The sequence below is a fragment of the Canis lupus genome, chromosome 7, assembly GCF_048164855.1.
Source record: "Canis lupus baileyi chromosome 7, mCanLup2.hap1, whole genome shotgun sequence".
In the NCBI taxonomy this organism is placed as follows: Eukaryota; Metazoa; Chordata; class Mammalia; order Carnivora; family Canidae; genus Canis; species Canis lupus.
The window spans coordinates 35,637,977-35,662,830 of NC_132844.1; the positions used below are offsets into that span (position 1 = coordinate 35,637,977).

At 36.7% G+C, this 24,854-nt stretch overlaps 1 protein-coding gene across 2 annotated transcripts in view; it reads left to right on the plus strand.

The window, feature by feature from the left end:
* TMEM30A (transmembrane protein 30A) overlaps positions 1 to 24,854 on the plus strand; it is a 48,266-nt gene that overhangs the window by 8,063 nt on the left and 15,349 nt on the right. For both annotated transcript variants that reach the window (XR_012033966.1, XM_072832321.1), the window contains exons 2-6: positions 14,803 to 14,910; positions 17,196 to 17,303; positions 19,829 to 19,916; positions 21,742 to 21,885; positions 22,522 to 22,728. Coding sequence is in view for 1 of the 2 variants with exons in the window: in XM_072832321.1 (XP_072688422.1) it covers positions 14,803 to 14,910; positions 17,196 to 17,303; positions 19,829 to 19,916; positions 21,742 to 21,885; positions 22,522 to 22,728 (655 nt within the window). In the remaining variant the exon portion in view is untranslated. The remainder of the gene's footprint in view (positions 1 to 14,802; positions 14,911 to 17,195; positions 17,304 to 19,828; positions 19,917 to 21,741; positions 21,886 to 22,521; positions 22,729 to 24,854) is intronic.

The following is a 24,854-nucleotide window of genomic DNA, read 5'->3' on the forward strand; positions in this document are numbered from 1 at the left end:
AGGCTAGAAATGTGGACTTTAGTTTGATAACAAGATTTTTAGCTGGTAATTAAGGTTTTTTAAAATTAAGGTTTTTATTTGAATTTCAGTGTAGTTAACATACAGTGTTATAGTAGTTTCGAAAGTACAATACAGTGATTCAACAATTCTGTACATTACTCAATGTTCATCATGGTAAGTCTCCTCTTTAATCCCCATCCCCTATTTCACCCATCCCCCCTGCCTACTCCACCTCTGGTAATCTGTAGTTAGTAATTGAGTTTTAAACTATGGAAGAAAGGTAGCACAGAAATTGAGATTGGAGGATATGAGGAATCTCTGCAAAATAAGGCTATATATAGAAAGATTTGTCTGGTAGTAATATGTTGTCTGGATGGGGGCTAAATCATCTAGACGTGAGTCTAGTAATTTAGACACTGAAAAACAGATTGCATTTTTATATTGATTATAGTATTGAGTTGAACTTGATTTCATAGTAAAAGACATTATGTGTTTTGTATTGTGAAAAGCAGATCCAGGTGTATCACTTTGCTGATAAGTTTTTTAAAAAATAGGTTAATAGAAAGAATTTTGAATATTATCACCTTCCTCTTATTTTCTTCAGCCTCTTTTTTCCTTCTCTGTTCAGCATATAAGTGTGTTCTAGTTTTACCTCTTCAAAAATGAGAAGTCTTAATTCTGTTAAGTGATAAGAATTTTAATACTGACGCAATGGTAATGTTTTTATTTTTTATTTTTTGAAGGGAATGTTGAATCAGATTAAGTCGTTTGCTTAGTCATATAGCTAGAATTCAAATCCTAGCACTCTTATCTCTTGTTTTGATTCCTGTAGGTGCTGGTGTGTATTCTCTTTTTCCACACAGTCTGTTTGAAGAGTTCACACTTGTTGATAATACACATTCTCATCTTTCATTAACTTGCTTTTTAATTCACTATATCTGAAGTATGTTGAGTAGTGAAAAGTGCTATTAAGAAAAATGAAAGAAAGGGAATAGGAAGGTTGAAGAATGGTTGACGGTTTTAAGTAGAATAGTTAGGGAAGGCTTCAATACAGTGGTATTTAAATAAAGATCTAAAAGAAGTCAGGGGATGAGCCATATTGATAACTGAAGGAAGGATGTTCTAGGCAGAAGAAAGAGTAAGAGAGTCCTGAAGAGTCCATTTAGTAGGATGTTTGAGGATCAGCAAAGAGGTTAGTGTGGCTGGAGTAGAGTGAGAAGTGGAGAAGAGTAGTAGAAGCTGAGGTTAGAGTGGCAAAGTAGTGGGGTGCATTTCACATGGGCCTTTTTTTTTTTAAGATTTTATTTATTCATGAGAGACATGGGTAGAGAGAGAGGCAGAGACACAGAGGGAGAAGCAGGCTTCCCTCAAGGAGCCCAATGTGGGACTGGATCCCAGATCCCGGGATTATGCCCTGAGCCAAAGGCAGACACTCAACTGCTGAGCCACTCAGGTATCCCCACTTGGGACATTCTAAGGGGGCCACTGAAAAGTTTCACACAGGTGACATGATCTTACCTATGGATAAGAGTCACCCTGGCCATGATAAGGAGAATATTACCTGGGGATAAAAGTAGAAGCAGGTGTGGGGAAGCAAGAAAGTCCTATCTTCTTCAGATTCCTTCTAGCTGGACTAAGAATCGAATTGAATTGAGACAGGTTAACATGAGAAACTTAATGGCGTACGTATGAGAAATCCACACAGACATGAAAGTTCCAAAAACAGACAAAATTAGGTATATACTCATAATGAATTAAGGAGAAGAATAGGGGTCTGGAACTTAAAAGGGAAGGACTGTAGTTCACAGGAAGGTAAGTACTTGTTTGGTAAACAAGTGTTTGCTGGGCCACTCAGAAACACTGGGACATAGAAGACTGATCAAACAGGCCTTGCTACTTCTTCCCTGTCTACCATATCTAGTTCATAGTATTATTAGTTATCTATGGTGATAGCTTTCTTCCTGGAGCACGTCCTCTGTCCTAATTATTTTTAGGCAGTTATGGGGGAGGTAAAGACCTTTTCCTGAATCTACTGGGTTTTGATGGCTTTTTAACTCAAAATAATATAAATACCATAGTGGCCCATTATGGAGCAGCTAGTCCTTGGCCCATACACAGGGAAATCAGATAATTGTCTATTGCAATAAGTCAAGCAGGAGATGATGGTGGCCACAGTAAAATGGTTATAGTAAAAAGCAGTTAGATTTAGAATATATTATGAAAGTAGAGGTAATAGAATTTTCTCAGGTAGTGGACATGTGGGGGAAGAGAGAAATTGCAGAATCAAAGTTAACTTTAAGATACTTTGACCTGGAATGCCTAGATGGCTTAGCAGTTTAGTGTCTGCCTTCAGCTCAGGGCATGATCCCAGAGTCCCAGGATTGAGTCTCGCATTGGGCTCCCTGCATGGAGCCTGTTTCTCCCTCTGTCTATGTCTCTGCCTCTGTGTGTGTGTGTGGGGGGTGTCTCTTATGAATAAATAAAGTCTTTTAAGAAAAAAAAATATATTTTGACCCGCATTGGAAGGTTGGAGTTATAATTTATCGAGATGGGGAAAGACTACAGAAGTAGTTGTGATGTAGTAGTGGGGGTTTGGGGGTGAGAAGCTGAAAAAGGAGTTCTGTTTTTGACTTGTTGGGATGAGATGTCTTTTAGACATCCAAGTTGGAAATAATGAGTAAGCACCAATATATTAGTCTGGGAGGGGAACGTTGAGACTTGGGTTACAAATTTTGAGGCTTAATCAGCATAGATTATCTATAAAAACATAAGATGGAATGAAGTCAAGAGAGTATAGTTCAAAGAAAAATAAGAACATGTAGACAGCCCAGAGTCACTCCAGTGTTTGTGGAAGTTGGGGAGAAGGAGAAACAGCATAGGGGATTGGAAAGGAGCAGCCAGTGAAGTAGGAGAAAAACAAGGTAAGTGTGACATCCTGGAAACCAGTTTTAAGGAAAAGTGTGTGAACAATAGTGCCCTTGCTCCTGCTGATAGTTCACGGAAAGGAAGGACTGAGAGCTGACCTTAGCAGCATGAAAAGCAGTGATGAACCTGCCCTACAGTGAATGCCATCATCATCCACATGTTTTGTCACGCCAGAAATCCTGGTAGTCAAACTAAACTTATCATCATACCATCTCTAGGCACTAAGTTCATTAGATTCTACTTTATATTTTTTGAATCTATCTTTCCCCCATTTCTCCTGCCCTTTTCCTTAGTTTGTATTCTCAACATTTCCTACTTGAATTATTGAGGTAGCATTCTATTTTCTTTGCTTCTAGTCTGGTATCTTCTTTAGTCTTTCTGCACATTACTGACAGGGTTTTTTGTTTTTTTCCTAAGGCTACTCTGAATGTTTTCATTTTCTTGCTAAAAATTTCTCCTATGGTTCCGTTCCGTATCCAGGGAAATGTTCAGACATTTAATGTGAAATGTAATTTTCTTCACGTGGAATATAACTTTCTTCATATGGAATATAATTTTCTTCACAGTAGGCTACTTTTCTGCTTCTTTGGCCTCACCTCGTACCACTCCCTTCTACCCTTTGCTCTAGCCATAGCAAACTACTGGAGTTTCTGGAATGTGGCATGCATTCAGATCTATCTGAAATGTCCCTTTTCTTATTCTGCCATTTGTTTCAAATTTCATTACTGTCAACACTATGAGAAATGTTCCCTGATTCCTCCCTTTGCCTGCCTGATATAAATGCTTCTCAAGTTCCATAAGTACTAGCTTATGGCCTGTCATAACATTACCATGCTATAACCTGTAATTATTAACATGACTTTCTATTTCACTAGTCTGTAAATGCTTTTGTAGTATGAATAATGTATTTTTTTTAAGATTCTATTCATTCATTCATTCATGAAAGACACACAGAGAGTGAGAGAGAGAGAGGCAGAGACACAGGCAGAGGGAGAAGCAGGCTCCATGCAGGGAGCCCAATGCGGGACTCGATCCCGGGACTCCAGGATCACGCCCTGGGCCAAAGGCAGGCGCTAAACTGCTGAGCCACCCAGGGATCCCCTGAATAATGTATTTTTTTATTAATGTATTCCCATCCTATAGCACAATGTTTGGTATTTAGTAGGGGCTAAGATGTTTTAATGAACACATTAATTAAACTGAGTGAGTACAATCAAGAAATTTTAAAGTAGTTTATTGAAGGTTTATTGATTATCTGAATACAAGAGAAAACTTGTATTAGTATGTGAAATCGGTCCATGTCTAAAGGCAAAATAAATTTGCCTGTTGAACAGTATTTTACAGAGTGCTGAAAATTTAGCAAACGGGTTGATTGGCAAATGTTACAGCAAAGGAAAAGCGGGTGCATGATTTAAAATATGGCATAAAATACATCATCCACTCCTGCACACAAACAGATTTTTTTTTTGAGGTTTATTTTTTTTTTTAAGTGCTGGTATACATATCAGTTCTGAAAAATTGGAATCTATAGACCAACCACCAGTTACATGGATTTGTAGTTTAATTTGTAAAACTAATTGAAATTTATTTAAGGATGATTATATGACATCATAGCATCTAATAACATTGTTCTTCAATATGCTAAGTTGGCTGTTTTTCTAGGTTCTCAGGTCTCACATTATGTACAATTATGTTTAGTTTTGAAAAAATTTTATAGCTTATTTTTTTACTTAATTTTTTAAAAGATATGATATGCCCCCCACACACACTTAAAAAAATTAGCATGAGGTCTCAAAGTTTGATCTGTAGTGGAAGCAATGGGAGTCAAATTCAAGGATACTAAGTATATTGCTAAGGAAGAATTAGAGGAACTTGGGAACTAATGCCAAAGTTGATGTCATGATTTTGAGCTTGGATGCTTGGGACAATGGTGATACTGTAGTTAAGGCACAGGGCTGCAAGAGCACCTGGCTCCAGGGGTCCTAAATAGGTCACATTCAGCCAGTTACTACTGAAAAATCCAAAGACAGAAAGATGAGTGGTGGTGAAACAAGAATTTATTTTAGTGTGGCCAACACGGGGAAGATAGTGGACTGGTTTCCCAAAGGCTCTCTCCAAAGTGTTGAAAATACTTTTAGGTTTATTTTTTTTTTTTTTTTTTTTTTTTTTTACTTTTAGGTTTATATAAGGAAAATGTGGGACAAAGGGCAATGGGTACCTGCAGGTGGGCAATGAAGGTCAGTCATTGTTTTGGAGTCAGTCCTGCTGGTCTTGCTGACTCAGGCAGTCCTTATTGCTTGAGGGGGTAGTTTTGGTTCCCATCATGGAGATGCTTTGCCCATAGAGTAGGATAGGGTTGGGTAGGGTCTTTTGCTTGAGTTAAGAGATAAGCTGGAAAGAACTTAATCAATTAGAAAGTATAGACTGAGGTCATAATGGAGGTAGTTGAAATCCTCCTTCAGTACCTTTACAGGTTTCAAAAGACAACAGTTGGGTGTGAGATTAAGAGATTCAATGAACTATCATTATTGTTTTTTTTTAAAGTCAAGTTTTTAGAGAGGCACAACAAAAAAATATTTAAAAATCATATACGTATAGATGAATTTTGAAAAGATCACTACAGATTTGAAATAGAGATGGTAAGAGTACCAAGTAGGAAGGAAGAAATGCAATCAAGTGAAAACATCTACGAATATAAACATGGGACTATGGGGTGGAGACAAGACCAATGATTTAGGAAGGACAGTATAATGGATGCCACGTGATATGAGGCAGCATGAAGTTATTGTCAGAAAATGGCATTGGAGACAAAGATAAAAACCACTAATATTTGAATATCAGTTGGACTATACAAAAACAGTGTTCTATGTAGAATGACCATGTATTTCCTCAAAATAGAAAGCTCTGCTTTACTCATTTATCTCTTCCTTTGATCTAACCTGTTATATAGATTGGAGCATAATTAGCAAAACCGCTTTCATGGGTTCTATTGTAGGCAATTTTTATAACTTTATAACCTTAGTAAGACTTTTAAGGAATAAACTAAAACTTTATGTTGGACCTTATTTTTTTGTTTGTAGACATGGGTTAAATGCCATATATAAAATTTTGTGTATGAAAATTTATATTATAAATTCCATTTCATACGCTAAAAACGAAGATAGTCCTGAGACGATATTATCAGAGAGGAGGAATTTCTGCTACCTTTCAAGGTCCTTCTAGATGAACTAGGAATCAAATTGACATGAGACAGATTAGCAGGAGAAAATCAAACCTGATAATGTGGAAACCCACACAGGCACAAAAATCCCAGGCAGGCAACCTGATGCTTATATATGAGCTAAGGAAAGGAGTAGGGGTCTAAGGATAAAAAGGAGAAAAAGACCATTAGCAGATAAGTAAAAGATGGTGTTTAGAAAAGGTTGCCCTGTTATGTAGGTAAGTTAATTAGGTAAAGAGTAATCTCTGTTAATAGCGCTCTTCCTGGTAAAAACAGGCAATTGACGGGGAGGCAAAGAGCATTTCCTCAATCTGCTGGGTTTTGATTGCTTTTAACTCAAAATAATGTTAATAGCGCTCTTCCTGGTAAAAACAGGCAATTGATGGGGAGGCAAAGAGCATTTCCTCAATCTGCTGGGTTTTGATTGCTTTTAACTCAAAATAATGTTAATACCAAAGTGGCCCATCTTGGGGCTGCTTGCCTTTGACCATAATGATATCTACTTATTGTAACAAAATCATTTTAATCTATCTTTTAGTTGAAAAATATGAAGATTTGGTACCATTTAAAACATCAGAATATTCACAATTGACACCAATTTTATTTTAAAATATAATGGCTTTTTTAAAAAAAAAGTTTATTAATTTATTAGAGAGAGTGAACAAGGGAGGAGCAGGAGAGGGACAAGCAAACTCTTTGCTGAGTGCTGAGCCAGAAGCCTGGCTCAGTCTCAGGACTCCTGAGATCCTGACTTAATCTGAAATCAAGAGTTGGATGCTTAGCCAGTTGAGCCATCCGGGAGCCCCAAAACATAATGGCTTTTAAATTGACTTCCTTATTTCTAAATTATCATATGATGCATGCTATTCATAAGAAGCAGCAGTGCAGTCTAATAGAAAGAACAGCATCTTTGAAGTTGGACAAATATGATTCTATCACTGGTATGGATTGAATTGTCTCTCCAAAAAGATGTGTTGAAATCCTACTCCTAGTACTTATGAATGTGACTCCATTTGGAAATAGAGTAAGATGTAATCAAGTTAAGATGAGGTCTTTTGGGTTGGTTCCTGTCTAATATGACTAGTGTCCTTGTAAGAGACAGACATGCACAGAAGGAAGGTGATGTCAAGACAGAGACAGAGGGAAAATCATGTAGCAATAGAGGTAGAGGTGGAGTGATGCAGCTGGAAAGCAAAGAACATGAAGGAATGATGGCCACACCAGAAGTTAGAAGGAGGCAAGGAAGCGATCTACCCACAGTCTCAGAAGGAGAATAGCCCTGCTGACACCTTAAATTCAGACTTCTATAGAGCCTCCAGAATTGTGAAGGAATAATTTTTTTTTTTTAAGATTTTTATTTATTTGAGAGCCTGAGAGTGAGAGAGCACAGTAGGGAGGTGGCAGAGGGAGCAGCAGACAGAGGGGGAGAGGGAGAACAGGTTCCCCACTGAGCAGCAAGCCTGACACAGGGCTCCATCCCAGGACCTGAGATCACCACCTGAGCTGACTGAAGGCAGCCGCATAACTGACTGAGCCACCCAGGCACCCCTAAATTTCTCCTGTTGTAAGACACCCAGTTTATGATGATTTGTTATAGCAGCCCCATGAAACTAATAAGGCCACATACCAGCTGTTTGGTTTGGGCATTTAACCTCTGAATCTCAGTTTCCTCTCTGTAAAAGGTTAAGAGCAGTTCTGGCATGGAGAAGATATTTGGGAAATAGCAGCTAGTTTTGCTATTGCCGTCCTTTCTTTAAAGATAATTTATATAGGCAGCCCGGGTGGCTCAGCAGTTTAGCGCCGCCTTCAGCCCAGGGTGTGATCCTGGAGACCCGGGATCAAGTCCCATGTCGGGCTCTCTGCATGGAGCCTCCTTCTCCCTCTGCCTGTATCTCTGCCTCTCTCTCTCTCTCTCTCTCTGGTCTCTCATATATAAATAAATAAAATCTTTTAAAAAAATAAAGATAATTTATATTATTTATTACCTAATTAATTTATCACTTCCAAATGTGAGTTTGAAACTGATTGAATTAAAAGTAAAATCCTTGAAGTGCCTGGGTGATTCAGTCGGTTGAACAGCTGACTTCTGCTTAACGTCCTGATCTCAGGTCCTGGGATTGAGCCCTGAGCCCCACGTTGTTGTGGGGAGTGGAGAGTCCACTTGTCCCTCTCCCCCTGCCCCATCCCCTTCTCGTGCTTGCTCTATCAAATAAATAAAATCTTAAAAAGTAAAATTCTTGTTTATTGTTACACTCAGACTCTCTAATTTATAGAAATGAACAACAGATTTCATATGACCTATAGAATTTGGTTAGGATATAAAGGATTAAATGTGTTCTGTAGCTATCAGTTTAGAATTTTGATTTTTTAAAAACTAATCTTCAAAAAAGATTTAAAATAGAGTGACCGAATCTAAAATTCAATCAACAGCTTTTAAGAAGCTGTAATTTAAATACGGATGTTTATTTCTTCCCTTCACTCCATATATCTGGTGAGCATTTTCGAGAGGAATTTTTCTACAGTGATATATTACCTGTTAATTTACAAAAAGCATTTTAATACTTTAAAGTATATTATTCAGTACTCTAGGATACCCTGCTGCCTTGTTGTACCTCTGTTACTTCTCTCTCAACACAATCCGTACCCACTTTCTTTCCTAGTAGTGTGAAAAGAATATAGATTTTGGAGAAAAGCAGAGCTTGGTTCAGATTCTTGCTCATAATTACTAACAGGTAATCTTGAGAAAATTACTAAGCTTTCCTAAATAGCAGTTTTCTAGGTTAAAATAAGGAAAACAAAAAACAGACTTTGCAGGATTATTATACTTTTTAATGAGAGGATGTGTATTAAGTGCTTACTATGTCTGGCACTTGGTATACATTCAATAAACAGTAGCCAGTAAAACACAGTGTATCGTTATGGCTCCATTTTACCTTCCTTAGCCTTATTTCCTTCCAACATGAAAACTGTCCATAAATCCAAAATGTTCACGCTCATTGTGCTGAAATGTACCTGTGCTTTCTACCTTCTTGCTCCTCTATATGCTTCCTTTTTCACTTGTATTCATCTTTTTTCTTATTTTTAATGGCTCATTTCAAATCTCTTTTCTTCTCAGTAAGAAAGTATTGGCTTAGCTTGTGCTTACTATCCTCTTTACCACTGAGTTTGGCACTTAGCATTTATAGTAGTTTTCTTTATATTCATGTGATATCTTTCATAAAGTAGTCTTCTAGAGGTGAAGGGGACTGCTGATTCTTGGGAAAAAAGCAGTTCAATAGATGGAACATGGGCTTGAAGTCAGACATTTTTGGTTCTAGCCCTAGTGCAAGTTATTGCTATTAGTGTGATTGTGGGCAGGTATCTGAATGTGTTCTTTTTGTATATAGTGGAGATAACTATATAGGATTTTGGTGAGGATCAGATGAAATACAGTATGGGTATAATAGAAAGGAACATGTAAACAGTTCAGGTATCATTGCTTTTGTATTTTTTTTTTGTACGGTATGTTATGCCTTGCATGTAGTTAAGGCTTAATATGTTAATAATAATGATATTTTTTAAATCTCAAATTTTCCTGAAATTAAATGACATGCAATTTTTTGTTCATTTTGAAAATTATAATCAAAAGATTGTAATGAAAATGTTATAGCTATCCTTTGACTTTATTGAAGTGTAATTTAATATTCAGCAATTATTCTTGGCTCCAATAAAATTTTCAGTTTTTTTTTTAAGATTTTATTTATTTATTCATGATAGACATAGAGAGAGAGAGGCAGAGACACAGGCAGAGGGAGAAACAGGCTCCATGCCGGGAGCCCAACGCAGAACTCGATCTCGGGACTCCAGGATCATGCCCTGGGCTGAAGGCAGACGCTAAACTGCTGAGCCACCCAGGCTGCCCAAAATTTTCAGTTTTAATACACTGTAGTATAATTTATTAGATTTTACATTCCATCATATTAATTATTTTTGTTCAAATAAATAATATATATCCTTGCTTAATCACAATTAATGATCTTTGTTTCCTGCTTTGCCCTAGAAACTAATTTGAAAGAGTGTGATTCGAGAGGATTTTGTTCAGAGGCATATAATATGGTAATAGGCACAGCTGGCAGCTTTTATTTTTTATCCTTAAATTAGTCTTTTTTTTTTTTTAGATTTTATTTATTTATCTGACAGAGAGAGAGTATGAGCAGGGGAAAGAGCAAGGAGAGAGGGAGAAGCAGGGTCCTCAACTGAGCCCTGAGCCCAATGCGGGATTCTGAGCTGAAGGCAGACTTAACCCACTGAGCCACCCAGGTGTCCCTTAAATTAGTCTTAGAGAAAATGTGCAGAGATTTAAAAAAAAAAAAGAAAAAATTGAAAAAAATTTTAATACAGTTTAATATATAGATTTTAAAATTAGTTCTATCTTCTAAATGGTCTTTCATCTCTTCAGAATTGTAAAACTTGGCTTTTAAGTGGGATAAGGCCCTGAGTGGAAAGTTGTGGCCCAGTAGGTCTAGTGATAAATTATATATGCTTTGCTTCTCTTCATTTAGCAGACCTGTGTTTTTTAGCTTGTTTTAGTTATGTGCCTAACTTCTAGATACTTGCAGTGAATAAAAATTTTCTCTAAACAAAGTTTCATTAGTAAACAAATAAGCTTTGATGGAGAACATCAAAGTATACTCTCTTTGGTTTGATGCTCCTCTGCCTTTCAGGACCCACTGGACTGACAGCCTTGCCCCAAGGCTCTTTCTTGGCTGCTGCCATCTGGTCTGTTGAGCCCTTCCTCATCTTTGAACTGAGGATGTAACCCTGATGGCCTCTGAAACATCTTTAGGGTGGTTCTTCCCTTGTCTTGAAGAATAGCACATATTTGCAGCGAATTTGCTCTATGGGTCAGTAGGATCTAAGAAGTCCCACAGCCCTCTTCAGTTTGTCCTAACTCTTCCCTCTTTAGTTTAGACTGGCAACATTTCTGCTGGGATGGCTGTTTATTAGGTGCATGGTTCACATCCCTACTAATCGCTTTATCTCATGGTTGTTCAGCCACACCCTTAGTAATCTCTTTAGTGCAAGATTTCTCATTTTTTGCAGTATGGATAGACTTGAGTTTCCCAAATCTTTTAAGTTTTGGTCCCTTTTTGCTTAATATTATTTCTGTTTTTATTCATTTTTCCCTTGCATTTTATTATAAGCAGTCAGGTGGAACCAGGCCACTCCTTCAACACTTTGCTTTGAAATCTAACTAAATATCCAATTATATCTCTTACAAAACATCCTTCTATAAATGCCAGAACACATTTAGCCAAGTTCTTTGGCACTTCATAAAAGGATCACTTTTTTTTCCATTGCCAAATAAAATGTTCCTCATTTCTGCCTAAGACCTCATCAGAATGGCCTTTACCATCTTATTATTTCTGCCAGTATTCTGTTAATGATTATTTATGCATTCTCTAAGAGGATGGTAACTTTCTAACTCCACATTTCTTTCTGAGGTCTCACCAAAATTACCCTTAATGTCTATTATTTTTAGCATTTATCTCCTATCTCTTCCAGCCTCTACCCCTTCCACAGTTCCAAAGCTACTTCTATCTTCATAGGTATTTGTTACAGCAACACCCCACTTTTCAGTACCAAACTCTGTTTTAGCTCGGCCTGCTACAAAACAAAATAAAACAAAACCCAGAACAAAAAACACAGACTGAGTGGCTTAAACAACAGGCATTTATTTCTTATGGTTTTGGAGTCTGGGTAGTCTAAGATCAAGGGGCTGGTAGATTCAGTTCCTGGTGAGGACCCAATTTCGGACTTGCAAATGCCGCCTTCTCACTTTGTTCTCTTGGGTTGAGACAGAGCTCTTGACAGGTTGAGAGAGCTCTGCTCAGAAGGACACTAATCCCATCATGGGGACGCTACTACCTTCATGACCTCATCTAAACCTAATTACCGGGCAGCCCTGGTGGCGCAGCGGTTTAGCGCCGCCTGCAGCCCAGGGCGTGATCCTGGAGACCTGGGATCGAGTCCCACGTCAGGCTCTCTGCATGGAGCCTGCTTCTCCCTCTGCCTGTGTCTCTGCCTCTCTCTGTGTCTCTATGAATAAATAAATAAAATCTTTAAAAAGAAAAAAAAGGTTTAAAAAAAAGTAAACCTAATTACCTTCAATGGCCCTACCTTCAAATATAGTCACATTGAAAACTAATGCTTCAACACTGAGTTTTGGGAGGATACATTTAGTCCCTAATACACAGATGGCAAGTAGTATGTGAAAGATGTTTAACATAAATCATTAGGGAATTGTAAATTAAAATGAGATACTACTGTACACCTATTAGAATGGAGAAAATCCAAAAAACTAAGAGTAGCACCTGCTGGTGAGGATGTGGAGCAACAGGGACTCATTCACAGCTGGAGAGAATGCAAAATAGTACAGATAGTTTGGCAGCCTCTTACCATACAATCCAGCATTCTTGCTCCTTGTAATTTACTCAAATGGGCTGAAAACTTAGGTTCACACAAAACTTGCACATGGATGTTTATAGTTTTACTCATAATTGCCCAAGCTTGGAAGCAACCAAGATGTGCTTTAGTACATGAATGGATAAATAATCTGTGTTGCATCCAGAAAATGGAATAATGTTCAACGCTAAAAAGAAATGTGCTATCCATCCATGAAAAGACATGGAGTAACCTTAAATGCATATTATTAAGTGAAAGAGGCCAATCTGAAAAGGTTACATGCTGTGTGATTCCAATTATACAACATTCTGGCAAAGGCAGAACTGTGGAGAGAGTAAAAAGATCAGTGGTTGCCAGTGGTTAGGGGAGAGAGGGATGAATAGGTAGAGTACAGAGGACTTTTAAGATAATGAAATAATTCCTGTATAATACAATGATGGAATGTACATCAGGAGTGATGAATCATATTGTAACCTCTGGCCTTTGGATGCTCAAGTGTCAGGTAGGATCATCAGTTGTAACAAATCTACCACTTAGAGGGGAGATACTGATAATTGGTAAGATTGTATATGTAGAGGGGCAGGAAGTATATGGGAACTCTGTACTTTTCCACTCAATTTTGTTGTGAGCCTAAAACCTCTAAAAAATAAAAATCTATTTAAAAAATTTCTTATAATGGAAAATAAAGGCTCTCATATTAGCCCTCAGGCCAGGTCTTCTGATGCCAGCTGGTGTATTGCAATTCAGTTCTAACACTGATCACCCTGAAATAGCATCAGATTCTACAGCCATAAAGACATGGTTCCCAACAAGACTGCCACCACTTTAGACACCAGCTGCAAATTAGGTCCCCAGGCTACCCACACTTCTGGTCAACTAGCTCTAAATCCGGGGTTTTCCTAAAGCCCCTTCCCTTCCCTCCACACACAGTCAAGATTGCCTGTCCGATGCCAGTTGCAAGTTTAGAGGTCTCCAGGTCATCTGCACTTCTGACCAATTGGCTATATATCTGAGATTCTTGTGATCCTTCTCAGTTTCAATAATTTGCTAGAATGACTCAAGAAAGTGCTTAGTGCTTACAGTTTTATTGTAACACACATGGAGATCTGGAAGGGTCCTGATCATAGAACTTTGTGCCTTCTCCCTGTAGAATCAGGGCACATCACCTTCCTGGCACATCAGTGGGTCAACCACCCAGGAAGCACCCTTGTGCTTTTGTTTCCAGAGTTTTTTTTTTTTTTAATTTTTATTTATTTATGATAGTCACATCAGAGAGAGAGAGAGAGGGGGGGGCAGAGGGAGAAGCAGGCTCCATGCACCGGGAGCCCGACGCGGGACTCGATCCCGGGTCTCCAGGATCGCGCCCTGGGCCAAAGACAGGCGCCAAACCGCTGCGCCACCCAGGGATCCCGTTTCCAGAGTTTTTATTGACATTTCTTGACATAGGTATGATTGAAATATTGGCCCATTTGTTTGACCTAAATTTCCAGCCTTTCCACTCTTCCCAGAGCCTTGGGCTGGGCTAAAGGCCTAAGTGACATATAGTCTTTCTGGTGACCAGCCCCCATCCTGGGCATTCTCTTTAGCGAAAACTCTAGTGTATGAATCAAGGGGCTTATCAAAAACAAATACACTCTTGTCATTGGGGAAATTCCAAGAGTTTAAGAAGCTCTCTGCCAGGAAATCAGGACAAAGACAAGAAAGATTCTTTATTTTGTAACACCAAGTTTTTAAGAAAATGGTGGCTCTTGAGATACCTACTAGTTTTTTGTTTGTTTTTAATTTCAGAATGTACCATGGAAAGCTGAGGTGACTGAAAGGTATTAAAGGTTGGAAGATTTCAGAGCAATAACTGATTTACTGATCTCTGAATCAAGTTGGTATTTTAATTATTTAGACTTGATATAGCTCTTTAAATCTTTATACATCACGCAGTTAGAATTTTATACCTGATTTTATGTATAAATATATTTCTCTTGGTAAAAAGGAAAGAGGAATTTACTTGGAAAGATAAGCCAGTAGAATAGCATAGGACTCCTTTTCAGTTTTTATTACCTTACATTGTCAAAACAGATTACCTTAAAAACAACTTTTTTTTTTCTGGGCTATGGGTTGCTTCATTGGACTCATTTTTTTCTTTAAATAGCAAGTTATTTCACAGTGTATTGTATCACTTTCTCCAAGGAAGTGCTTATTACATTTTTCTCTTACAGATTGATTATACCGGAACAGACCCTTCCAGTCCCTGCAATAAATGTTTGTCTCCAAATGTGACACCTTGTATTTGTACCATTAACTTCACCCTGGAACAGTCATTTGAGGTTTGTATTCCTAATGTGATAAGCCCTGCTTTAAAAAATACTGATATTTTATTACAATTTTTTTCTAGTTATTTCATTTTTGTAGAGAAGTCACTTTAATTTATTGAAGTCCATATCCTTCTGAAGAAGATTGTTTTGGCCTTTGCATTATGCTGTCTGGTAATTAAATACATCTATTTATTTTAATAGTTTAGTATTTTATAAGCTAAAATGTTTTATCTTTTCACTGGAAAATTTTATTACTGTACAAATCAATGTTGTATCATATTTATATCAAATAGTTTTGCCTACTTTTAACACTAAAGTAAGTTTACTTTAGAAAATTTACTAGGTCATTTATTATTTAATTGTATTATTTCTCTATCAGATATGAATTACCGTAAATGTAAACATGTAGTGAAAACTTATTAATCTTTTATGTCTTGATAAGCAGTTAGAACACTGTGTGTGTGTGTGTGTGTATGTTGTCTGTGTCTCTTTTTGCGTTCATCTTTAGCTGTCACTGGAAATTGAGCAGCTCCTAAAGGACATAAAGATTCAGAATAGTCATGACAAGACCAATTTGTGCTTTCCTTTACCTAAAAATTGAGCTTAAAAAATTGTTTTATTCTTCATGAAACAAAACTACTTTATACTTGTGAACTTCTTAGATTTTTCTACACTTAAAATTTTCTTAAAGGCCCTATGGCTTTTGTAGTCCCTGGTAGGTGTTTGCCATCTAGTGGTTGTAGATGCTCTTGTACTGAGATGAAAGAATAATATTGTAAAAAACATGAATATAACTTTGGGAGAAGACAGGAGTTTAATTATTTTACTTTGTTTCAGCAGAAATAACACATAAATTTTAAAAATCATTAAAAATGTCATTCTTTTTCAAGGTGAGGAAGAAAACTGTAAAGGTAGATGCATTAAGTTCTGCTTTTGTAAAAGCAGGCAGAATTGAGATAAAACAGACTTGTAATTATTAGAAGCTTCAGTAGTTTCATTCTCCATCCAAAAACACCTATTTCAGAACTTCTCTTCCTGAAAGGCGTATTCTTTTGTGGGCTCTGCGTTCCTTCACAAGACCAAACTTTGGATTAGACTAACAGCCCTTTCAGAGTTTTTTGTCTCTATTTATTGACGGGATTTCTTTTAAAGTTTATAAGTTAAATTTACTGTACTGCTTCTTAATTGAGATGATACTCTTTTTTTTAGCATATTCTTTGTTTCTGTGATATCTTGATACCAAAACTAGTTTTTATATAAACATTTTCTTTATATGGAATAGGAACGTTTGCATAGTTTGACATTTGAAAATCAAATTTTATTCATTCATTCATTCATTCATTTATTTTAAAGATTTGCATTATGCTGCAAATTTATTTATTTACTCATGAGAGATACAGAGAGGGAGGCAGAGACATAGGCAGAGGGAGAATCAGGCTTCCTGCAGGGAGCCCAATGCAGGACTTGATCCTGAATCCTAGGATCTTGCCTTGAGCCAAAGGCAGATGCTCAACCACTGAGCCACCCAGGCATCCCTGAAAATCAAATTTTAAATAAATAATTGTGTATGTGAAAATACCAAATTAAATAAAGCCTACTTAAAATGTTACTGAATTTTTTTTATTGAGTATTGATGATTGTAGACTATAGAGGTAGCTACCAGAAAGGAGAAAATAGATTAATGTTTTTGCTACCTCTTAAACTCTAAGTCATACAAGATGGGTTTGTGGTGTCTTCTAAATAATTATAATGTATATAGGTTACTCTTCTTTCCCAAGTTATTCCACATTGGCTCCTTCAACTATGTTAAAATATTTTTCTTAATTGTTCTATATTGACTCATCTTACTTTACTAATTATTAACTCATTAACTACTAATATAGTATCTGTTGAGAAATTTATTGTCTCAATTCAAGTTCAGAATTTACTTGGGCAATAAATGAAAATTTGACTATTATCTTATTGAAAAATTGACTGGGTGGAGACCAATCTGAATGGAGAACATCTGAAGTTGAAAATAGATCAAAATAGGGTAATAGATACCTTGAGGGTTTTTTTTTTTTTCCATGAAGATAGTACTTCTTTGAAGTTTTTAAGGATATTTTCTAAGTTTATTCTTAGACTTTTGTAACATACCTTCTTAAACCTTATTTGCAATTTGTACTGTTTGAGATTGTTAAGGATTGGTAGGATTCACTCCAGTATTTGTTTTAAGTTAACATAGCTTTTGTGTATGCATAAAACAAGTTCATACTTAATAGTTTCATATGAAAATTGTTTCCCTTCTCTTTCTCTAGGGCAATGTGTTTATGTATTATGGACTGTCTAATTTCTATCAAAACCATCGTCGTTATGTGAAGTCTCGAGATGATAGTCAGCTAAATGGAGATTCTGGTGCTTTACTTGTAAGTAAAATGGTGGGAATATGAAAATGTGGTAGATATAAATAATATATGGTAATAGTTTAGTTAGAAATGTTAAATTTAGGGTTGCCTGGGTGGTCAGTCAGTTAAGCATCTGCTTTGGCTGCTTTTGATCTCAGGATCCTGAGATCAAGCCCTGCATCGGGCTCCCTGCTCAGTGGGAGTCTGCTTCTCCCTCTGTTTCTCCCCCACCAGCTTGTGTGCTCCTCTCTCTCTCTCTCTCTCTCTCTCTCTCTCTCTCTCTCCTCTCAAACAAATAAAGTCTTAAAAAATAGACAAAAAGAAATGTTAAATTTAATAATGTTAGGATGAAATTAAAGTGTTACTTGTCATCTATAGTTTATTTAATGAGGATTTTTGGTTAAATTCCCCCCCTGGAATTCGCACAGATGAATGATTTCTTCCAGTCAGAGGATACATTACTATTACTACCTGCTTTTTTTTTTTTTTTAAGATTTTATTTATTTATTTGAGAGAGAAGAGAGAGCATCAGCAGGGGAGAGGGGCAGAGGGAAAAGCAGACTCCTTACTGAGTAGGGGCCCCAACTCAGGGCTCTATCTCAGGACCCTGAGATCACAACCTGAGCTGAAGGCAGACGTTTAACCAACTGAACCACCCAGGTGCCCTACTATCTGCTTCTTTCTTATAGTGCCGTTAGATTTTTGCTTTATTAATCTGTAATCGGATTTTGATGAGTCTAGCATCCTGGATATATAATTGGTCTGTTTGGATTTGTTCATTATTATACCAGGTAGGAATATGTAAATAAACTACTTTTAATTTCTGAGGTTGTGTTTTAGAATTGAACATGCTGTCTATTTTTTAACTTGTGGGAAGCCTAAGTATAAAGTTCAAAGGATTGGTTACTGAAAAATCGTTTGAAGAACTTTTTGAAAATACAGATTCCAGACTTCTTTTTTTTTTTTTTTTTTAAGATTTATTTATTTATTTATTCAGAGAGAGAGAGAGAGGCAGAGACACAGGCAGAGGGAGAAGCAGGCTCCACACAGGAAGCCCGATGCAGGACTTAATCCTGGGTCTCCAGGACCACATTCCAGGCTGCAGGCGGCGCTAAACCGCTGTGCCACCGGGGCTGCCCAGATTCCAGACTTCTAAGTGTAAAAAATTCATGTCTGTCTGCAGGGATGGAGCTCTAAAATACCTATTTTAAACAAGCTCCCCTTCTGATGCCCAGCTGGATTTGGGATAGAGGATCTTAGTTTCCTGACTATTATTCAGCTTTTCATAGTAGTGGTTGATGGTCTTTTATGTTACTGCTGCCAGTGCCACAAACCTTCAGAGTCGGAGCTATTTAGAATTTCTTAGAAACAATGAATCTCTTATAATGCCATTTAAGACTATATTGTGACCAGAATGCTCCTGGTAAGCATATATCTGCTCTAGGTTGTCCCTACTTATTTTATTGCTAGTTCCTAATGTTTGGGATCTTAGGAAATTAATAAGTCTATTTAATCTGGTTAGATCTGCAGTATTTTGCAGTTCATGTGGGGACTCAAATCCAGAGAAGGTGCTGTCCTGTGAGACACATAGAATTCTTAGACCTTTATCAACTTGTTTATTGGGATTATAGATGCGGCATGTTCAGAGACCTGGAAAATGGTAGTTGATTTACAATTCTTTTATTTAGATATATCCTCTCTTTGCTAAAGGCAAAAGAAGCAGAGATTGATTCTTTTCTTACAGGCTGTAGGCAGAGCTTTTAGCCTAAACTAGGAATTGATGATTTTGTTTCCATAGAGGCCAGACAGGAAATATCATCTTCAGTTTTGCAGGTCATATGGTCTCTGACACAGCTACTCCCCTCTACCACTGTAGAATGAAAGTAGCCCATAGACAGTACTTATGAGTGGGTGTAGTGTAACTATGTTCCAATAAAATTTTATTTATAAAAACAGGTGGTGGGCTGGATTTGGCCTGTAGTATGTCATTTATTGATCCCTGAGCTAGATCAAAATAGATGATTTTAAGACCAGGTGGCTTTCAGAAATTTTAAAGATTTTAAGAATGGACAGATTTAAGTCCAAATTACTTAAAACATTGTGTGTAAGATCCTTCACAATCTACTATCAAAGTTACTTAGTACATCGGTAGAAGTAGAGCCTCCAATCTACTTTAAATTGAAGATTCCTTTTATTACATCACAACTGGATTGACAATAGAATGCTTAATTTTTCTTGGGTAGAAAACTCTTTGTGGTATGATTTTTGTGTGTTGATATGAAAATAAAACAGTCAATTTGATATATGCCTATATGACAAAATATTTGCAAGGAAGGATTACATAAAAAGGTAATACAGTAACATTAAATAATTTGAGTATTTAAATGTGTTGTTATTCATAGTCTTTGCAATACAGACTTAATCTGTATGCATTGTAAGTGAGGTACATGTGGGGATTGAATTTTTAATCAGTGATTATGGCTGGCTTGTAGTTATCCCAGAGGCTCATATAATAATTTGTCTCTTCTTTTCCTTCTAAATATCAGAATCCCAGTAAGGAATGTGAGCCTTATCGAAGAAATGAAGACAAACCAATTGCTCCTTGTGGAGCTATTGCCAACAGCATGTTTAATGGTATGATATAGATACTAAACAAAAACATGGATTATAAACACATAAATAGGAAAATTTGTATAATTTATTGATTCTAATTTCATGTCTAGTAAACATGAATGAAATTGAGAAATTGAGCAACTTTATTTATTTTATTTTTAAAGATTTATTGGGGATGCCTGGGTGGCTCAGTGGTTGAACATCTGCCTTTGGCTCAGGTTGTGATCCCAGAGTCCAGGGATTGAGTCCCAGTTGGGCTCCCTGCAGGGACCCTGCTTCTTCCTCTGCCTATGTTTCTGCCTCTGTGTATCTCTCATGAATAAATAAATAAAATCTTTTAAAAAGTTGTATTTATTTGAGAAGAGAGTGCACACATGTGCATATGCAAGTAGAGGGAGGGATAGATGGAGAGAATCTTCAAGCAGACTCCCCGCTAAGCACAGAGCTCCACTCTGGGCTCAGTCTGATAATCTGAGCCAAAACCAAGAGTCAGACACTTAACCAGCTGAGCCACCCAGGTGCCCCAAGCAGTTTTAAAATAAATATATCAATTAGTTATTTAATGGGATGTTATAATGTTTTGTGACATTTTTAGAGATTTTTTTTTAAATTTTATTCATTTATTTGAGAGACAGCCAGAGAGTCAGAAAGAGCATGAGTAGGGGTGAGGGGCAGAGAGAAAGGGAGGGGGGCAAGCAGACTCCCCACTGAATGGGGAGCCCAACATGGGGCTTGATCCCAGGACCCTGAGATCATGACCTGAGCCAAAGTCAAATACTTAGCCAAGCCAACTGAGCCACCCAGTCGCCCCGAGAATTATATTTTAAGAATGAATCTCTCTCTGGGAGGAAAGAAGCAGAGACATTGTGCTAGCCTTCATATTTCATATATGATAAAATAAAAGACTGCGTTTTTCACAAATTCTGAATATTTATCCCAATACAAAGGAGCTATATATTTGGTCATTTAGACCAGCACTGTCTGATATTAATATAATGTAAACTATCAGTATGAGACGGTTAAAATTTTCAAATAGTCACATTAAAAATAATAAATAGGGCAGCCCCGGTGGCGCAGCAGTTTAGCGCCGCCTGCAGCCTGGGGTGTGATCCTGGAGACCCTGGATCAAGTCCCACGTCAGGCTCCCTGCATGGAGCCTGCTTCTCTCTCTGCCTGTGTCTCTGCCTCTCTCTTTCCCTCTATGGATAAATAAATAAAATTTTAAGAAAAAAAAAATTAAAAATGTTTTAAAAAATAAATAAAAACAATAAATAGAAACAAGTGAAATTAATATTTTATTGAACCCAATATGCCCCAGATATTACCTTTTTAGCATATAAATGATATTCATTGTATAAGATTTATGAATGAAATATTTTATATCCTGTTTTTTTGTACTGAGTTTTTTATTTCTGAAATATATACTTACAAAACATACTCATTTGGACCAGCCATAATTTCAGTGGCTCTATAGCTATGTAGCTAATGCCTACAGTAGCTATATTGGACGTACAGATAGAGAAGTGGATAAGCCAGAAACTATTCAGGAATGTGTTTAGAGGATAGGAGGAGAAGCGGGTTTATTCTGCAAATTATTTTATTTGGGTTAATATTAAAACATTTGACCTTATTATGTATCAGCTAGCCATACATGAGAAGTGACCTCTAACTATATTGAGCAAAGAGAATTCCACCTAGGATTACAAAGTTATCACATATAAGTAAATCAAGACCAAATGTATGCCTGCTACTCTGTTATAACCACTTTTGGGAGCAGATACCAAATCCTCATTTCTCATAGAATATAGTAGATGCTATTTAACAATACCTTCTTTTTTCTGTTTAGATACATTAGAATTGTTTCTTGTTGGCAATGAATCTTATCCTACACCTATTCCTTTGAAAAAGAAAGGTATTGCTTGGTGGACTGATAAAAATGTAAAATTCAGAAATCCCCCTGGAGACCAAAGTCTAGAAGAACGATTCAAAGGTAAAATTTACTAATATTTCTTTAAAAAATGATAGAAACTAGGAGTTTTAATGAAGTACCTAAAATTTTCTATCTTTAGAATCTTAAAAATGTTTATGCTTTTGTTTTACGAAAACAGCAACTTTTCTTAACTTCATATTAAGTTAGGCAAAATATGTTCTAATGTACTGAAATTCTAAAGAAAATGTAGATGTACTTTTAATTTTGAATTTTTCCAGTATTTTCTCTTAAGCATTTCAGGCATTGTATTTTAAACCTGCAGCCAACCTTCTTTTAAATAGGCCCAATTTTTTATTATACTTATAAATTAAAATTTAGTTTGATTCTGTGCCTCCTTAAATTCACAATGTAATGTTTTTTACCATTATATCTTTGCATTAAATCATCTGCTTTTTGGCATATATGCAATAGCATACTTTTAGTATTTTCTTAATGAGGATGGCCATCAAATCTTTGTAGTTATTTGTTGTTAGATGAGAAATGGATTCGTCTCTAGATTTTAAGACTTTCTTAGCATTTGTACCTTTGAAAATAGGAAAAATACTCAGATTGTGTATTCTGTATCTTTGAGTGTGAATTTTAAGTGTAACTCTTAATTGAATATTTTGTCCCCTCCTTTTACCCTTCTTTTTTAAGGTACAACAAATCCAGTAAACTGGGTTAAGCCAGTGTACATGCTGGATTCTGAACCAGATAATAATGGGTTCATAAATGAGGATTTTATTGTTTGGATGCGTACTGCAGCATTACCTACTTTTCGTAAGTTATATCGTCTTATAGAGCGGAAAAGTGATTTACATCCAACATTACCAGCTGGACGATACTATTTGAATATCACATACAGTATCCTTTTTTGGCCCTGTGCACAGATTCATAGACTTTGAAAGGAGTGTGGTTCACCCTTATCTCAGTTATGTGATATGCTACTCTGTTTTAGTTTTGATCTCTGCATTTTTATAAGAGAATGTGTGTATATGTGAGAAAGTATCTTTCCATTTTTATCTTCTGGAAGTCTTAAATTTTGATATATTTTATACTAGGATTCAAGCATATTATTTGGTAGAATTATTTAAGATGTTGGTGCTAGGTATATTAAGAAGCTAAATATTTCTACAGTGGAGATTGTAATTGAGTTTAATTCAAAGGCCAGGGCAGCCTGAGTGGCTCAGTGGCTTAGTGCCACCTTCAGCCCAGGGCGTGATCCTGGAGGCTGGGGATCGAGTCCCACATCGGGCTCCCTGCATGGAGCCTGCTTCTCCCTCTGCCTGTGTCTCTGCCTCTCTCTCTCTCTCTCTCTCTCTCTCTCTCTCTGTGACTCTCATGAATAAATAAATAAAATCTTAAAAAATAATAATAATAATTCAAAGGCCAATGAGCATAACTCATGCTAAATAGGCATTGGTAGTACTGGGCTATTTTAATATATATTTTTAGATATTAAAAATCAGTGGAAAAAAAAAATCAGTGGATATTAGTTCACATCAATATAATGGTTTCACTCATAGTACCAAAACATTTTATCATTAGCTATATTATTCCACAGTAACAAATCAGGTATACTCTTTTTTTTTTTTTTTTTTTAATTTTATTTATTTATGATAGTTACAGAGAGAGAGAGAGAGGCAGAGACATAGGCAGAGGGAGAAGCAGGCTCCATGCACCAGGAGCCCGATGTGGGATTCGATCCCGGGTCTCCAGGATCACGCCCTGGGCCAAAGGCAGGCGCCAAACCGCTGCGCCACCCAGGGATCCCCTCAGGTATACTCTTAAGTGCTGATAACTATCATTTATTTCATTCTAATTGTATGTCAACATTATACTAAGTACTGTCCATTCATTGTTTTATTTAGTTAAAGCATTATGAGATGGGTATCATTTCCATGTCATAGACAATAAACAGGCACATAGAGCATTTAAGTAACTTTCCCAAGGTTGTTCAGGTAATAAATAGAAGAGTTGGGATTTATAATCAAGGTATTGACTTGAAAGGCCATGACTTTACCATCAGCCACTACTACAGGCTGCATCCCTAGCTAGTTCACTCAAGTAGTCAGACCAAGCCATATTGGCCTGGATACAAAGTCTTCCTTAGCTGGAAATATTGGGCACTACCTTTTATTCTAAAAAAAAGTCCTTATATTTTTTAATCTGTAGCCCATTGCTTACATATATCATGAATGAAAATTTTCTCAAATGTTTGCTAATGATCTTTGCAGTTTTGAGTTTTCATAATCCAAATTAGCCATAAGTGTATAGTTTCAGTTTAATAATGCATTAATTAATGACCTAATTTCAAGAGAAATATCTTTTTGGATCCTTAGTCTCTTGATTTTGCATCTGAGTATGCAACTGAATATGACCTGATAGTGACAGGGTAAAAGTAGCCAAGTTTTAGAAACTAGGCCCACATGGGAGCAATTTTGGACAGACAGACCCAGTTGAGGTGCTGTTAGAAAGAACATTATCCTATGACTATTGCCAAAGTAGAAAGCAACTCTGTCACAATATCCAGGAGATCTAGTAAGATATAAGAACATAGACAAGCCTGTAGCCTAGAGCATAATAAAGGAAAGTTTTTGGAGTACTCAGCACTTTGTCTTAGTTGACAGAGTATTTGCATCCTAGGCATTGTGAAGAAAACTGTGAGGAGGAATGTAGGCTCTTAAAGATTGTCAAGACGGAAATTTGGGTCTGTAAAGTATTAAGGGTAATTACAAAAATTACGTATAAGGTTGGAACCTAGATATTAGATATTAGAATTAAGACAGAAGCCCATTTTGGGGGGTTGGAATACAGAGAAAGGCTAGACGGGTAATTTGATATTTTGTCCCCCCAGAGTGTTTTTATTAGTTGGAAATCTTACTGCAGTCATTCCTGCTTCAGGTTAGGATTGATTTGAGAGACCTTTGGAATAATAGGGTCCATCTGTAGGGATGGAAAATTGCAGAAGCTAGAGAAACAGATGGGGC